General features: G+C 38.9%; 1 protein-coding gene, 1 pseudogene and 5 gene segments (V, D, J or C); 6 read left to right on the top strand and 1 right to left on the bottom strand.

The window, feature by feature from the left end:
- Window positions 1-232: 232 nt before the first annotated feature.
- LOC115012116 (immunoglobulin heavy variable 3-21-like) lies at window positions 233-858 on the top strand. The segment is given in 2 exon segments: window positions 233-366; window positions 453-858. Coding segments are annotated over 2 exon segments (363 nt in total).
- Window positions 859-1,036: 178 nt separating this feature from the next.
- LOC115011806 (immunoglobulin heavy variable 3-43-like) lies at window positions 1,037-1,988 on the top strand (annotated as a pseudogene).
- Window positions 1,989-4,043: 2,055 nt separating this feature from the next.
- Window positions 4,044-8,947, bottom strand: LOC115012107 (zinc finger protein 79-like). Its single transcript, XM_029437567.1, has 2 exons — window positions 8,671-8,947; window positions 4,044-7,656 (listed from the first exon to the last, which is right to left on the bottom strand). Exons 1-2 carry the CDS (start codon window positions 8,855-8,857, stop codon window positions 6,467-6,469), a joined length of 1,377 nt encoding a protein of 458 aa, XP_029293427.1. The 5' UTR covers window positions 8,858-8,947; the 3' UTR covers window positions 4,044-6,466.
- A 1,412-nt stretch (window positions 8,948-10,359) lies between these two features.
- On the top strand, window positions 10,360-10,878 carry LOC115012125 (Ig heavy chain V region 5A-like). The segment is given in 2 exon segments: window positions 10,360-10,443; window positions 10,545-10,878. Coding segments are annotated over 2 exon segments (357 nt in total).
- A 1,678-nt stretch (window positions 10,879-12,556) lies between these two features.
- Window positions 12,557-13,425, top strand: LOC115012114 (Ig heavy chain V region 914-like). The segment is given in 2 exon segments: window positions 12,557-12,689; window positions 12,776-13,425. Coding segments are annotated over 2 exon segments (366 nt in total).
- Window positions 13,426-13,997: 572 nt separating this feature from the next.
- On the top strand, window positions 13,998-14,972 carry LOC115012128 (Ig heavy chain V region 5A-like). The segment is given in 2 exon segments: window positions 13,998-14,114; window positions 14,208-14,972. Coding segments are annotated over 2 exon segments (345 nt in total).
- A 1,776-nt stretch (window positions 14,973-16,748) lies between these two features.
- LOC115012115 (immunoglobulin heavy variable 3-21-like) lies at window positions 16,749-17,442 on the top strand. The segment is given in 2 exon segments: window positions 16,749-16,863; window positions 16,950-17,442. Coding segments are annotated over 2 exon segments (363 nt in total).
- The last annotated feature ends 787 nt before the right edge of the window (window positions 17,443-18,229 follow it).

Here is an 18,229-nt window from a genome sequence, read left to right as displayed (position 1 = left end):
AGTATACATGGTCTGTTGTGAATGTGTGGAGTTTGACCTGGACGTTAGATTCCCCATCAGAATTATTATCCCAGTCCCAGTGTGGAACATCTGTTGAGTTTAAATAAATGTGCTTAATATTGATTGTTGATGTGTTAATGTTCACATATTACACAAATGACATTCTCCAGTACATTCACCAATCACTATTTGAGATCATGTCCATTCCAGCTGTGTCCTCCCTGTGAGGAGGAGTTAATGCAAATCTCAGAGATCTTCCACCTCTACTTATGTGACTGCAGAGAGGAGGACAGAGAACAGTGGACACACAGTTCAACATGATGGACTACAGGACAGGACTGCTGCTTCTAACTTTCTGCTGGGCAGGTGAAGACTTTCACTGATGATGATTTGACATATTTTCATTTGTGCTACCAATGTAACGTGTGACACGCATATTTTTATTTTGACAGGTGTTGATGGTCAGACTCTGACAGAATCTGAACCAGCAGTTAAAAGGCCTGGAGAATCTCACAGATTAACATGTACAACATCTGGATTCACATTAAGCAGCTACTATATGGCCTGGGTCAGACAGGCTCCTGGAAAAGGACTGGAGTGGGTTGCTTCTATCGGCACATCTAGTTCTCCTATCTATTACTCCCAGTCAGTCCAGGGTAGATTCACCATCTCCAGAGACGACTCCAGCAGTAAAGTCTATCTGCAGATGAACAGTCTGAAGACCGAGGACACAGCAGTGTATTACTGTGCTAGAGACACACAGTGAGAGACAGTGACAGGAGACTCATACAAAAACTACTTCCTGTATTTAACACCACCACTGAGAACATTAACTTGTCTCAGTTTCTCATTTCTTTGATATACTGATTGTTCCTAAAATGTTTTTAACTGAATTTAACATCAACTCTTTTTTTATTTTTTTTATTTATGAAATACTTGGAAATAGCAATAATCCTGCTCTCGTCATTACTGTGCTGGTATAGAACAAGGAAGAATTACATTTTCATTATAAATTGTTGTAGTGTTTAATACAATGATGAAAACCAGCTCTGAGAAACATCATTATCAACAAACAACAATCATCATTTATCATATTAGTTAAAAAAGACGTCTTACTTTAAAATGTTTTTAACTGAATTTAATATCAACTCTTTTTTTAATCTATATATATATATATATATATATATAAAAATACTTGGAAATAGCTATTCCTGATACATCATTGTATTTATTTCCACAATTAACACTGATCTATACTTGCATATGTTGTTAAACATTAAACTATTCAAGTATTGAAAAACAAATCACTAGAAGTTGAATCTCTCCTCTGAATTTAGTTTGTGTAAAAATCATTTTTTGGTCTAATAATATTATGCATAACAACCAGCAGTTAAAAGGCCTTGAGCATCTCACAGATTAACATGTACAACATCTGGATTCACATTTAGTGACAAGTGACCTGCATCAGACAGGCTCCTGGAGAAGGAGTGGGTCTCTGCTATTAATGAGGGTGGTGGCACCATCTAATAATATTATGCATTTACATAATTTAATTTAATTAACTTTTAATCACAAGAACAATCCTAAAACACAGAAGCTATAAAGTGAAACACAGCTCACCACTGAAAATGTGCTGGATGTCAGAATTTCCCTCAAAACAGATGCATAAAAAGTCTGTTCTCATTGTTATGACAGAAAAATTCAACTTTGAGAAAAACACAACTTTAGGAAACATGAGATGCTGTTGATCTCAAAGAAAGCCAGGGTAGTTTTCATACTACATGTGAAACCAATTTAATGATAACTTTTATTTTAATATTTATTTATAAACAGCAGCAATATTGCATTATTTATTTTACTACTCTCAGTCAGTTCAGGACCGGTTTACCATCTCCAGAGACAACAGCAGACAGCAGCTGTATCTGCAGATGAGCAGTCTGAAGACTGAAGATGCTGCTGTTTATTATTGTGCTCGAGACTCACAGTGACTGGAGCTGGTTGAGCAGCTGCACAAAATCCTGCAGCTCTCATCATTATTACAGCTATCTCGCATGATTAATGTCCTTCCTTCAACTAGTACACAACAAATATACACTGCAGTTACACTGAACACTTTGTGAGATCCACTAATGTTGTATTAGAATTTCTAAAACAGCGATATGAACGTAGAAATCAAATGACTAAATAGGTATTGCTTATTCCATAATAAAGCTTCAGTAAAATGCCTCCTCAGAGAACAAAGCAGTTGAACAATAAACAGCATTTGTGTATTTAAATGGTTTAGCTAATTGTCAAAACTGATATTTCCAATCCTTTTACTTTTTTGTGCACGTTTTAGTTCCGAGATACTTAATTTCCTCTGGAGGCTCCAAGTTTCTCTGTATGTCTGTGGCTTCAAAACACGCAATCTGAATACTGAAACCTTTGGCAGTAAAAAAAAGAAAGAAAGAAGAAATAGGTCTTCAACCATCTGCTGCAAAACTCAAATATTCATTTAGTTTATCTTGCTTTCCATTCACTTGTGTTTGCAGTGAAATAATTGAATAAATTAAATGAAAACAAATATAACTCAATAGATTTTGCAATTACTATGAGATGTATTTTTTTATGATTAAGGAATTTCTGAATCAAACAGAAGATTTTAGAATTCATGAAAAGTTCCCAAAAATAATTCAGAGGTGAATTGAAAAATAGCCAATATGTAACTCATTTGAGTCAGTCAAATTTTAGAAGAGCAAATCTGCTGGATCTGTTTAAGAAAATAATAATTGAACTATGACAGAGCCTGCATGAGCCCCTCCCTCCCCGTGATGTCCTGATGCAAATGTTCACTGTGTGTAGTGTACTTCTGTCCAGCTTCCCAGATGACTGTCTCACTTTCTTCTGTGGTTCCTCTCTCCTTTCATCTCATCAGGTTGTACAGGTCAGAGTATGGAGTCCATTCCTTCCAGTTCAGTAGTGAAGAAGCCTGGAGAGACTCTCAGTCTCTCCTGCCGGGGATCTGGCTTCACATTTAGCTGCTGTGTTATGAACTGGATCAGACAACCTGCAGCAAAAGCAATGGATAGGGAGCGGCTACACTTCTGCGAGTAGTAATACTTATGCCGGCAGTGTGCAAGGACGTGTAGAAATAAGTAGAGATGATAGCAACAGCTTGGTGCATCTGAGACTGTCCAACTTAAAGCCAGAGGACTCTGCTGTGTATTACTGTGCGAAACACACACTGGTTAAAGGAAGCACAGAGGCTTTACAAAAACTATTTATATTCACAAGAACCTTCAGGTGGCAGCAGAAGACCAGAAGTCAGATGACAGTAAAGAAAGTATGACAGTGTCTCTAAACATACACTATGAAAGCAACAGCTGTTAGTGACGTCCTGTTCTGTAGGGTTACATTTAACATGTGCTTTTCCACAACAAGAATGGATGATAATGTTCCCACTATTGATTTTTAACAGCAGGTAATGAGAATGTATGTGGATAAATGATAGCATCTGATTTGAGTAAAAATTAAAATGACTGTTGAATAACTTAAAAATCATCTTCATAATAAAAAATGAATCATGATTATAATCGTAGTATTAAAGAATGGTATAAATCATATTGTATCAGGACTTGCTGTGTTTCTCTTTGAGGAGGAGTCTATGCAAAACTCTGACCTCTTCCATCTCTACATATGTGTTGCAGAGTGACGGACAGACACTAAATCTGTGACGTACACACTGTAGACTGGACAGAGACAACTGGCTTCTACAATGTTCACACCTGATTATTTGGTGGATTTTCTCATCCTGTCGATTAACTCTGCTGGTAAGTTTTATTTGACAAACCTCCTGGTACTTAGGTCTTGGATCAGTGTATACAAATGTCTGCCTGATTCTGTCATTAAATGATCACCGCAACAAAGATTAAACAAATAAATAAAATGTAGCCTTTAATTGTTTGTTTTGTCGATCTGCGTAAATATGTTGGAAAGCAACAAACGGTTCAAACAGTGAAGGCTCAATGTGAGAGACCCAGCTGGCAGACATGAGGAGTCACAGGTGAGTCTTTAAAAATATAGAGTTTATTAACCAAAAGTTCAACAGAATTTACAAAATAAGCAACACAGTTCTGGACCCACTGAACAGAACATATGTCAGGCTATACTAACTTAACATAAACTAAAACAGATTAAGCTGACCCAAGACAAAAGCTGATCTAACAAATTGATGACAAAGGGGAACAAATTGTGAGTGTAATGTCACGTTTCTCACCACCTCATGACAAACATGCAATGAATAATGAGGACATATAAGCAGCAAGGCAATACACTCAGTCAGCTGGAGAGGGGAATGGGTCAAATATATGAAGTACATCAAAGCAAAGTCTTTTCTCCACCTTATAAAATAATGAACGTACAATTTTGCAACACTATTAAATGTTGATATGTACATGTTGATGTTGAATCTTTAAAATGTTAAAGATGCCGGCCATTTTATCCGACCAAGAGAACTCTACATTCCTCCTGTTGCAAATTCAAAAAATACACTTCAGGAATCCACAACTACTACCGATTTTGTTACGCCATGTTTTTCGTGTGTAGCGTAATGAACTAAGCTACAACTGCATTTTGTTGTGCAACCCTGCGTTGCATTATGACAACAAATGATCCTCGAATGTTCTACTCTCACCTTCACTTTCTCAACTCTCCATTTATTTGGGACAAGCCCGCGATTTGGGGACGGAATGTGGCGGGGTGGGGGGACTGACCAGCGTAGAAAAAGATAACGCTCTTCTATTTTAAAAGGAAAATAAATGTACATATAACAGCATTGTTATGCATTTTACTCTGCCAATGAGCGACCCAATAACAACGGGTCAGGTTGCGACAAACTCTGGGAAAAGACTGAACTAAACGACAAATAAAACAAAACATGACAATCAGTCAATTAATATAAATATTTCCGTTATATACCAAAACAAAAAGCATCATATACTTCAAGAAATAAACAAAGTCTCTAAACTATCATTAACAAGTTTAACAAGGAAGACAGGGCAGATCAGAATGGAATGAAGCTTCACGCTAAAATATACTACAGTGCATTCAGACGCCTTCACTTATTCCACATTTTGTTACGTTACAGCCTTATTATATTATTTATATATTTTATCATCAATACAATACAATAGCCCATAATGACAAAGCGTAATAAAACTTTAAAACTAAAATATATTTACATAAGTATTCAGACCCTTTACTTTGTTGCGGCACCTTGGCAGCGATTACAGGCTCAAGTCTTCTTGGGTATGACGCTACAAGCTTGGCACACTTGTATTTGGGTAAATTCTCCCGTTCTTCTCTGCAGATCCTCTCAAGTTCCGTCAGGTTGGATGGGGAGCGTCAATTGACAGCTATTTTCAGGTACCTCCAGAGATGTTCGATCGGGTTCAAGTCCGGGCTCTGGCTGGGTCACTCAAGGACATTCACAGACTTGTCCTGAAGCCACTCCTTTGTTATCTTGGCTGTGTGCTTCGGGTCGTTGTCCTGTTGGAAGGTGAACCTCCGTCCCAATCTGAGGTCCTGAACGCTCTGGAGCAGGTTTTCAGCAAGTATCTCTCTGTACATTGCTGCATTCATCTTTCCTTTGATCCTGACTAGTCTCCCAGTTCCTGCCGCTGGAAGACACCCCACAGCATGATGCTGCCACCGCCATACTTCACTGTAGGGATGGTATTTGCCAGGTGATGAGCGGTGCCTAGTTTCCTCCAGACGTGACGCTTGGCATTCAGGCCAAAGAGTTCAATCTTGGTTTCATCAGACCAGAGAATGTTGTTTCTCATGGTCGGAGGCTACGGTTCTCTTCGGGACCTGCAATGCTGCAGAAATAGTTTTATACCGTTCCCCAGATCTGTCTCGACACAATCCTGTCTCAGACGTCTACGGACAATTCTTTCATCTTCATGGCTTGGTTTTTGCTCCGACATGCACTGTCAACTGTGGGACCTTATATAGACAGGTGTGTGCCTTTCCAAATCATGTCCAATCAATTGAATTTACCACAGGTGGACTCCAATCAAGTTGTAGAATGATGATCGATTGGAAACAGGATGCTCCTGAGCTCAATTTTGAGTGTCACAGCAAAGAATCTGAATACTTAATTACTTCGCCAAAAATTAAAATCACTTTGTCATTATGAGGTATTGTGTGTAGATTGATGATTAAAAAAATTAATTTAATCCCTTTTATTATAAGGCTGTAACGTAACAGAATGTGGAAAAAGTGAAGGGGTCTGAATACTTTCTGAATGCACTGTATATCAAAAAGAGGGAATTAAATAAAACGGTCTGTAATATAAGCCTGCTTTAAATAAAGGACTAGTACCCTCTGCAGTTGAGATAAATAGAGGGCCTGGCTACTATTTGAGAATTTACGGTATGTATGATTTGTAATTGAGCTCTGAGATGGTCTGCCTGGTTAACTGTTTTCACTCAGCGGCTTCCTTCTCATGACTTTTCAGGTGCACCTTCAGACCGGGTGCATATCTGTATCTTATACCACAAATATGGCAGCCATATGGCCTCTCTCCTGTATGTGTGGTCCTATGTGTAGTCATCTGCCCGCTTTGGCGAAAACGTTTACCGCAAATATCACACGGGTATGGTTTTTCTCCTGTGTGGTATCTCATGTGTACTTTGAGGTGACTGCTCGTGTTAAAGAGTTTGCCACACAGGCCGCATTGGTACGGTTTCTCTCCTGAATGACTTCTTTTATGAATTGTAAGGTAAGTGCTCTGACTGAATGCTTTTCCACAAATATCACAGTGATACGGTTTCTCCCCAGAATGGGTCCTCATATGAACAATCAGATGCACTTTTTGTGAAAATGTCTTGCCACATTCTTGACACACAAACTCTTTCATGCCTTTGTGTGTTTTTTCATGCAGCCGGAGCGAACGCATTTTGGCAAAAGTCTTGCCACAAATGCCACAAAAACATGTTTTGTTGTGACAACTTTTCAAATGAGCTACCAGCTCTTGTTTAGACTGGCATGTCTTCCCACATTCAGTGCAATCAGTTTTCTTCTCATGCGTTTTGATGTGCTTCATCAAAGAGCCAATGTACTGGAATCCCTTGCCACAGAAATGGCAAAAACGGCGTCCCTTTTCACTTTTAGCAGAACTTTTGTCATGGGGCAAAGCTGCTTGGTCCTCCTCATTAATGCCGCCACTTTGTCCTTGCAATATCTTTTCTTTCTGTTTAATTGTCTGTTCTCCTTTGCTGTTCACCCACTCCTCATCACTGTCATTGTTCTCACTCTGAGCTGCAGAGCAGTCTGAAGAAACTGGCTGCATTTCATATGATACTTGTGCCTCCAGCTGATCTTGCTCTCTTTTCACAATTTCAGAAGGAAAAGCCATCTCCTGTGTTTGACTGTCATCCCAAAGTTCCTCCTGCTCTTCTTTTATCTCTGGCATAATAAAGTCTGTCTGAACCAAACAGTTGTTAGAGTTATTATTGTCCAGATCTGCGCTTGTTTGAGAGGGTCCCGGGACCTGAGCACTCAAGCTGAAGTTAGACTCCTCTGGTGTTGAGGGTCGTGGGTTCTCCTGCAGCAGTGGGGCATCCCACCCGTCTCCACGTTCCACTGTGCTGCTGGTCAGTGAAGGCTCTGCAGCTGCAAAAGAGACAGGAGCAAAAGTTACCCAACAGCCTTTCCATTTCTAAAAACATACACATAATATCAAAAACTACAATTTGCTTTGACAGTTTCTGTAAAAGTGTTGCTCACAGTACTTTACAGCGAAGCAGTATTCAAATATTCCTACTGCTGCACCAGAGTTGAGTTTGTACAGTACTTGGTGAGTGGATTGTGTATGCGCGCGCATGCATGGAAGAGCAGGCAGCAATATGGTCTTTGTATCATCCGATCATTCAATTACTTTATTTAATCCGGGAACTAGAAAAGTTTGTTTTTTCCTGGGTTTTGTAGGCATTAAATAGGGAACACGGCTGCATGTTTTCATCTTGAAATGGGGAATCTAATAAACAAAGAAATCAACACAGAATTTTTCTATTTTGTTTTTGCTTGTACTGGTTCTCCGTTGTGCGCATGCACAGCCTGATCTGCAGTGAGCATCAATGCAAGTGCCATTCTTTCTGATGGCCTGCAGGGGGCAACTGCACTGGTTTCAAAGAAAAGTCCAATTGTATAAAAGTCTATGAGACAATGACCCTACTCCTCATTTGATTTAACAGCTCAGGAAACATTTTCCATGAGTTTATGATCTCAATCGCTAGTTTCAAGTCTTGTTCAATACAGCATGATGTTGATTTTGTAAATGATGGTCCCATTTAGATTAAAATATATGATAAAGCAGGGTATGCTTTTACGGTGTGGCTACCCTTGTGATAGACAAGTCGCTACACTGCGACCTGTCAGTCAGGATATGGCGCTGAGGGGACGCACCCTGTGAAGTTTAACCACAGCGGCGTAACATCAGCCCGTTTCGACCTCGGTGTCACTCAAAGGCACGTGGTTTTAGGTGTGAATAAATAAAAACCCGGAAAAACAATATAATGCATTGGACATTTGTTAATCCTGTTATTAAACATGTTGAACACAGCTTTGGACGGAGAGTACACTGACACAAAACACTACTAAACAACACATTTAACATGAGTCCCAAACCTGATTTCTTTCGCAAGTGTAGCTGGTGTAGCAGACTTCCAGCTTCCTCTTCAGATCTCACGTTACCAACGTCGGCTTCGTTGAAAGCTAATGTTATGGTTTTCTCCACCTCTCCAAGGATCTCCTCTGCAGCTGTGTACAGCCGCTGAAGGACAAACGACCTCAGCTGAAACATTGCGACGTCCATGTCTCCGGAGAGTTACGGCACACAAATATTAACGATAGTAACGTTAGCAAGAAGATAAACGCAGCTAACTTAGGTTCGTATAGCTTGTGATCCGCTAGCATCCACAATATGGCTTCCGGTTTGAATCGTTCAAAAATAAAAGCATCAATAAACGTACTTTCCAGCAAACAAACACATCGACCACAACAACATAAGGACACTGAAGGATGTATATCAGAAATAAAATTAATACAATTAATCTTGAATAAATAGACACTGAAATAAGCAAACACTGGGACTATAGTGTAATTATAAATACTGTACACATACATTCATAGCTAATATCCTGGACATTGGCATAGTTAGTTTAACCACACTGAATTGCAGCTTTGAAACTGAACATGCAAGAGAACCAATAAACAATATTGGTTACATACAGTTGTATTTAAACTTATAAAAACATCAAAACTCTTCCACTAGCCTGTAGTTTATTCTTTCTGCATCCTGTCTCTAAATGAATGCTTTAAACGGATACTGTAATGTTAACTGTTATGTTAAAGCCGCAAACATGAATTGTGAGAAGGAGTATGACAAGTAGACACAATTGAATAAATTGATTTATGTATTGGCAAATGTAATGATCATTTTATTATCATATTGTATATACATTACTTAATTAATAACAATCTAAAGCTCAACGTGAGTATTTAATTTATAATAGCATTTTATAACGCATACATTTATCAATTAATTGCAATCAAACTCTGTATAAATCCCTGATGAAGTGGCAGACTCATGGCATCTGAAGTTCTCTGGTTTTATTTTGAAGGCCAGACTCTCAAACCGGATGTCTTATTGTTGCCAGCAGAATGTTGCTGTGCTTGGATAACTTTTAACAAACACACCGACCGGTGAGCAGAGATAATGTCGCTTTGAAGCATCTTCGGTGGAGAGGTCTAGAAAGACCATTTTAAACCAGGTACCTTCTTAACTTTAGAAGGTATTAGCTATGTCATATGAATTATTAATGGTATATATATATATACATTATTATATTATTATTATTATTATTATTATTATTATTATTAAGTGGTGGAAGAAGTACTCAGATCTTTTAGTTCATTAAAAGTAGTAATACCACAGTGTAGCAAAACTCTGTTACAAGTAAAGGTCCTGCATTCAAAATGTAACTTATAAAAGTACAGAAGTATTAACATCAAATACGAACCAAAAGTCAAAGTAGTCAATATGCACAATGGCCCATTTTAGAATAGTGTATATTATAGGATTATAATTACTGATGCCTTGTCTTACAATATTTGCCTCTGAATTCTATGTCATGCTGTCAGTTGAAGCAGAAGAAGAGAAGTTTGTGTTCATAACATACTGTCCTTTCAAGCTTTGACTACTTGTGAGAGGACAGTGTATCCCTCTTTTATAGCCTGTCAGTGTCCTTCTCTATGCAAAGTGAACTTCCTCACAGTCTGCTATAAAGACTTGATATCATGCTGTCAGTTGTAGCAGAAGTAGAGAAGCTCCCATCAGATCACCTTCAACACCAACCATGTTCTCTGTGGCTCTGCTAGTGCTGCTGGCTGCTGGATCCTGTGAGTCTCACTGAGGCAGAGACACTGACAGTATGATCACAGCACACTGACTGTTCACTGTTATTACACTCATTTAATATTCAACATGTTTTCCTCCACAGGTGTGAAGTGTGAGCAGTTGACACAGCTGGCCTCTGTGACTGTGCAGCCAGGTCAACGTCTGACCATCAGCTGTCAGGTCTCTTATGCTCTGAGCAGCTACACAGCTTGGATCAGACAGCCTGCAGGGAAAGGACTGGAGTGGATTGGAAGCAACTGTGTTGGGTGCACTGCAATATACAAAGATTCACTGAAGAACAAGTTCAGTATCAGCTTCGACTCTTCCAGCAACACAGTGACTCTAAACCAGGGGTCGGGAACCTTTTTGGCTGGGAGAGCAATAAAAGCCAAATATTTTTTTAATGTATTTCTTTGAGAGCCATATATTTAATACATTTGAACTCAACTTTATGCGTCCATTTTATAAGAATAACACGTCTCCGAGTACTAATAGCGGTATCAGTGTTGCATTGAACAGGTGCTTTTTTATTAAATAAACTAAACGCTTACGTTATTTATCTCATTTATGTGCATGTTTCTGTGTTTACTGCACGGGTGGCAAACTCAAGGCAATTATGACCTATTTAACCTCTTATGTATGTTGTTGTTGGTGTTGTTTTTGTTGTTGTCCTGCATTGTAGCGCCTTGAGATTGCTTTTAGCTTTGAAAGGTGCTTTACAAATTCAATTTATTATTATTATTATTATTATTATTATTATTATTATATCCGGCCCGCGAGAAAATATCATATGTCTGTCATAACTGGCCCGCCGGTTTTATTTTATCGCGTCATCGAAAGAGCCATATATGGCTCACGAGCCATAGGTTCCCGACCCCTGCTCTAAACGGACAGAATGTGCAGCCTGAAGACTCTGCTGGGTATTACTGTGCCAGAGACACACAGTGGTGGAAGTTACCAGAGAAGCTTGACAAAAACCTTAAAGAATGTATATTTACAAAGACCAACAGGGGGCAGTAGGACCTTAAATATGACGTGATGCCACTACAAAAACTAAAAAACAGCAGATGATTTTCTGTTTTTTGACTTCCTGCTTGTGTCTCAGTTTTATTGAGACTGTTGAATGTTGTAATGTGTTTGTCTTTCTCTTTGTTATATGACTTGTGAAGAATAAAATATGAATTTTATAAGTAGTTAAATTAAAAGGTAGTAAATATATAAAAGTGGTTGAGTAGTGGCCGGTAATTTACAAAAATAAATTATAAAAACTGAATGATAATGCATGAACTGTGATAATTGCACAACAGTGGTAGAATAGTGTGTTCTTGGTGTGGTGGTCTACCAGGGGCCGTGGTGATGGTACAGTCTGACCGCTGCAGGGAGAAAGGACCTACAGTATCTCTCCGTGAGACACCGCAGGGTGAAGCAGCCTGTCACTGAAGGAGCTGCAGAGTGCAGGACAAAGTGTCCTGGAGGGGGGGGACATGTTGTCCAATAGAGAGGACAGCTTTGGCCATCATTCTCCTGTCTCCCACCACCTCCACAGTGTCCAGAGGGCTCCCCAGGACAGAGCTAGCCTTCTTCACCAGTCTGTTCAGTCTCTTCCTGTCAGCAGACCACTCCATAGAAAATAGTTGATGCCACCACAGAGTCAAAGAAGGTCTTAAGGAGCCCCTCCTGCACATGTGGTGTTAGTAAGTTGGCTAATTACACATTTGTGTGATCAAAATGACGTAAAGTTCACCAGATGTCATTTCTCGGGCCTCTGTGTGCTCCCACTACATAGGTTACATATCTTAACATATTAATGTGGAAGACACACAGATTTACATAACAATGTCACCATGTGACCTCGGTAATATCAGTAATAATAACATCAGGTTAAAAAAAGTTATTATTATAAGAGATGCAATGAGAAGATTCTTTAAAGACAGAAACGGTAATAGCAGCAATGAAAATATGGTCAGTAAAGAGAAAGCCATAATATATAAATAAGATTTAAGGAGAGACTGAGAAGACGACATTGTTCAATCTCTCCTCTGAATTCCACAAGTGATGGAGAAATAAAGCAAAGTTAGCAGGTGTGATCTGGGTCACTCATTCTTGTGAGGAGGAGTCAATGCAAAACTCAGAGATCTTCCACCTCTACTTATGTGACTGCAGAGAGGAGGACAGAGAACAGTGGACACACAGTTCAACATGATGGACTACAGGACAGGACTGCTGCTTCTAACTTTCTGCTGGGCAGGTGAAGACTTTCACTGATGATGATTTGACGTATTTTCATTTGTGCTACCAATGTAACGTGTGACACGTATATTTTTATTTTGACAGGTGTTGATGGTCAGACTCTGACAGAATCTGAACCAGCAGTTAAAAGTCCTGGAGAATCTCACAGATTAACATGTACAACATCTGGATTCACATTTAGTAGCTACTGGATGCACTGGATCAGACAGGCTCCTGGAGAAGGACTGGAGTGGATCTCTGCTATCAGTAGTGGTGGTGGTGGCAGCACTTACTACTCTCAGTCAGTTCAGGGCCGGTTTACCATCTCCAGAGACAACAGCAGACAGCAGCTGTATCTGCAGATGAGCAGTCTGAAGACTGAAGACTCTGCTGTGTATTACTGTGCCAGAGACACACAGTGACACACACCATCAGTAGAGCTGAACAAAAACCCCTCAGTGCCTGAACACTTGTAACATGAAGCCACCAGAGGAGGAGCCCTCAGACCACTAATGACTCCAACACCAGCTCACTGTAACTTCAGAGTTTTTAATGGAAGGACTGTTTCCCTGTTTACTGTAACAATCACTGATATATAATTATATGTATGTATAACCTTTCACCCTTTGAAGGGATGGAATACACTCAGCAAACATCCTGGTTTTTAAAAGCCAGTGATATATGTAGAGTAGAAACGAACCCTCAAAAAGTTATTTTTAGGTAAGAAGAAATACATCTGAATCGTAAAGGCATTAGTAACTGAATCAGTTTTATATATTTAAAATACAAACCATATACTTAGTAAATCCTACTACAATTATGTACTAATAAAACCTATTACAGAACACACTCTTATTACACCCCATAATAAAACACATACTAATAAAATCTATAAGTTTTCATCAAAGCTAAAACATTGATTCTTCTTTGCATTTTCTCACATATTTTAGTTTCTGAACAGCTGTTTTCCTCTAGAGGTTCAACGTTTCCAAATATGTCTTCAAACACTGAAACCATTAAAAGTATCTTATTATTACTTACATTTTCATCCCACATGATCCTGGCTGCAGTAATTAATACAGTAACACGCAAATAAATGAATGAATAAATGCAGTAATTCATTAATATGTCACTTCAATACTTTAAGGCATTAATAGTTAAAATATTGAAAACAAAGTTTGAAGTTCTTTAATTTCTGTAAATGTAGAGACATTTTCTAAACATTACAATTAGGTGTGTATAGAATTAAAATGTCAAATGAGCACAATCTTCCATTTGCTCCCGTTAGACCCACATTGATGCTTCATGTTTGATTCTATGCAAAGTCAGTGACCTTCCTTGTTCCTCAGCTATAAAAACATCACACCAGGCTGTCAGTGGAGTTCACAGCACATCACTTTCAACATGTTCTCTGTAGCTCTGCTGCTGCTGTTGGCAGCTGGATGTGAGTCTCTCTGCATTCGTCAAAAGCTTTTCTTTTACTGTATAACTTGACCGTTTGTGACAAAACATTTTCTTTCCTTTATTTTTTAAACAGGTGTGAAGTGTGAACAGTTGACACAGCCGGCCTCTGTGACTGTGCAGCCAGGTCAACGTCTGACCATCAGCTGTCAGGTCTCTTATGCTCTGAGCAGCTACTACACAGCTTGGATCAGACAGCCTGCAGGGAAAGGACTGGAGTGGATTGGATTGAAATACACTGGAGCTTCATACTACAAAGATTCACTGAAGAACAAGTTCAGTATCGACTTGGATACTTCCAGCAAGACAGTGACTCTAAACGGACAGAATGTGCAGCCTGAAGACTCTGCTGTGTATTACTGTGCCAGAGACACACAGTGACACACACCATCAGTAGAGCTGAACAAAAACCCCTCAGTGCCTGAACACTTGTAACATGAAGCCACCAGAGGAGGAGCCCTCAGACCACTAATGACTCCAACACCAGCTCACTGTAACTTCAGAGTTTTTAATGGAAGGACTGTTTCCCTGTTTACTGTAACAATCACTGATATATAATTATATGTATGTATAACCTTTCACCCTTTGAAGGGATGGAATACACTCAGCAAACATCCTGGTTTTTAAAAGCCAGTGATATATGTAGAGTAGAAACGAACCCTCAAAAAGTTATTTTTAGGTAAGAAGAAATACATCTGAATGGTAAAGGCATTAGTAACTGAATCAGTGGTGTTCATGAGTCAAACTACAGAAAAGTTTGTTTTCATTTACAATCTAAAGTGTGTTTGTCAGAGATTCAAGTTACACCTTCTCTTTGTGTGAATAAAGAACCACAACTGAACTTTTCATCTTGATTTTAAATGATTTAAATAAACCTGTCAGCTGATTTACCATCAATCAGTATGTAAATTGGCTTCCTTGTTGTTAATGTTGCTCATGTGAACATTAATACACACCGCACTCTGACGAGTTGATGGAAAATAATGTTTGCAGAGTTCATTGATTGTATAGAGACAATATTTGTATACTGATTACAGAGGAAGAGTTGAGTATTTTAATGTTTCTATGTAGATTTCATTTCAATTCTATATTATACATTATATATTTTATATAATGTATTTTTTATTTTATTGAAATGTTTTCTGTTTTGTTTTTATTATTATTTTCCATCATTCCAGAAATTAGTTGCCAGCACTTTAATATTGTACAGTGTCCTCTGCTGTCGTAGAGATACTCTACTTATGGACATGTGTGTCACATGCTCCCTTTCTAAACCTGTGAGGCAGGTTTATGCAAACTCTTCCTCTCTTATAAACACACCATCAGCATCTTGTTGCAGAACACCAGGACAGTTTGATATATTTCTGAAACTCTCAGATCAGAAAGCACTGAACAGTGTTTCTCACACAATGGGAAAGACAATTATCTGGAGTTTATTATTTGTAGTTACTTTTCATGGTGAGAAAACCTAATTCTGATTTTCTTCTACTTTAAATGTTCGACCTGGTATTTACAAGTTTGTTGGATGATGAGCAACATTTCTTTACTTACAGGAGTTTGGAGTGAGATCAAACTGGACCAGTCTCCCTCCGAGGTGAAAAGACCTGGAGAGACAGTGAAGATGTCATGTATCATATCTGGTTTCAGCATGACAAGCTATTATATTAGCTGGATACGTCAGAGGCCAGGGAAAGCTCTGGAGTGGGTTGGAAGGATGAACGCAGGTACAAACTCTGCTAACTATGGCAGCTCCTTTCAAAGCCGTTTCATCATGACCGAAGATGTGCCCAGCAGCACTCAGTACCTCGAGGTCAACAGCCTGACAGCAGAAGATGCTGCTGTTTATTATTGTGCTCGAGACTCACAGTGACTGAAGACAGTGGAGCAGCTGCACAAAAACCTCCACAACAAACAGCAATGTGATCTTAATGACATCTGCGTTTTCTCAACACCTGCAAAAGCACTTTAATGAATCCACATTAGATTTCTGTGTATTTCACAGTAAGAGACAGATAGTTCCTACTAATATCAAAGCATGATTTTATCTTATATTACCCGTCATATTCAAAAGTACAAACCATAAATGACATGAAATCAGTTTGAAAAGAGAAACAAGCTGAACAACATTTGATCAGACAGCAGGCTTGGCTGGATGAAATGCGCACAATCCAAATGATATCAAAACATTGGTTGATGGTATAACGTGGTGAAACGATGATAAAGCAAGTTTCAGAAATGCTAGTAGATATTGGTGATCAGAATAAAACTGTAGATTATTTATATTATAGTGAATGTTGTCATGGTCTGCACATTATGATCAAAGAGACTAATGAGAAACACTTGATCCCAAGATGAATTATGATTTAACACTTTGAATACATGTTGTATGTTAATGTGTCAAACGTCTGAACTAAGATGATCATTTGAGTATTATTAGAATAAATGTGGTTGTGGTCTTAATACTTGTAGATAATCTACACACATTTAAAAACACCAGACAAACATCAAAACAGCTGACTTTGAAGGTTGATCTTTAGACATTACTTCCCCATTTGTATGAACTATTTCCAGACCTGTTGTATCCTTCCAATGAGGAGGAGTTAATGCAAATCTCAGAGATCTTCCACCTCTACTTATGTGACTGCAGAGAGGAGGACAGAGAACAGTGGACACACAGTTCAACATGATGGACTACAGGACAGGACTGCTGCTTCTAACTTTCTGCTGGGCAGGTGAAGACTTTCACTGATGATGATTTGACATATTTTCATTTGTGCTACCAATGTAACGTGTGACACGTATATTTTTATTTTGACAGGTGTTGATGGTCAGACTCTGACAGAATCTGAACCAGCAGTTAAAAGGCCTGGAGAATCTCACAGATTGACATGTACAACATCTGGATTCACATTAAGCAGCTACCATATGAACTGGATCAGACAGGCTCCTGGAAAAGGACTGGAGTGGATTGCTTTTATATACACAGGCAGTTCTTATATCTATTACTCCCAGTCAGTCCAGGGTAGATTCACCATCTCCAGAGACGACTCCAGCAGTAAAGTCTATCTGCAGATGAACAGTCTGAAGACCGAGGACACAGCAGTGTATTACTGTGCTAGAGACACACAGTGAGAGACAGTGACAGGAGACTCATACAAAAACTACTTCCTGTATTTAACACCACCACTGAGAACATTAACTTGTCTCAGTTTCTCATTTATTTGATATACTGATTGTTCCTAAAATGTTTTTAACTTAATTTAACATCAACTCTTTTTTTTAAATCTCTATAAAATATTTTGAATTAGCTATTCATTGTATTTATTTCCACAACTAACACTGATCTATACTTGCATATGTTGTTAAACATTAAACTATTCAAGTATTGAAAAACAAATCACTAGAAGTTGAATCTCTCCTCTGAATTTAGTTTGTGTAAAAATCATTTTTTGGTCTAATAATATTATGCATAACAACCAGCAGTTAAAAGGCCTTGAGCATCTCACAGATTAACATGTACAACATCTGGATTCACATTTAGTGACAAGTGACCTGCATCAGACAGGCTCCTGGAGAAGGACTGGAGTGGGACTCTTATATTGATGAAGGTGGTGGCACCACTTACTACTCTCAGTCAGTTCAGGACCGGTTTACCATCTCCAGAGACAACAGCAGACAGCAGCTGTATCTGCAGATGAGCAGTCTGAAGACTGAAGATTCTGCTGTTTATTATTGTGCTCGACACTCACAGTGACTGGAGCTGGTTGAGCAGCTGCACAAAATCCTGAAGCTCTCATCATTACTGTGCTGGTACATAACAACAGTCTCACATGAGTTCGTTTGCACCCCATATAAAAAACTTCACCCGGACTGCCTTCTTCCATATCCGCAACATTTCCAGACTCCGCCCATCCCTGTCACAATCCAGCACTGAAATCCTGGTTCATGCATTTGTCACATCCCAGATTGACTACTGTAATGCTATCCTCTCTGGCCTACCCACAAAACTACTCAACAGACTCCAAATCATTCAAAACTCGGCTGCATGGATCATTACCCGCACCAAATCTGACCACATCACCCCCATCCTCATCCAAC

Source organism: Cottoperca gobio, chromosome 8 (assembly GCF_900634415.1).
Source record: "Cottoperca gobio chromosome 8, fCotGob3.1, whole genome shotgun sequence".
In the NCBI taxonomy this organism is placed as follows: Eukaryota; Metazoa; Chordata; class Actinopteri; order Perciformes; family Bovichtidae; genus Cottoperca; species Cottoperca gobio.
This window is presented reverse-complemented; position numbering and strand designations above follow the sequence as displayed.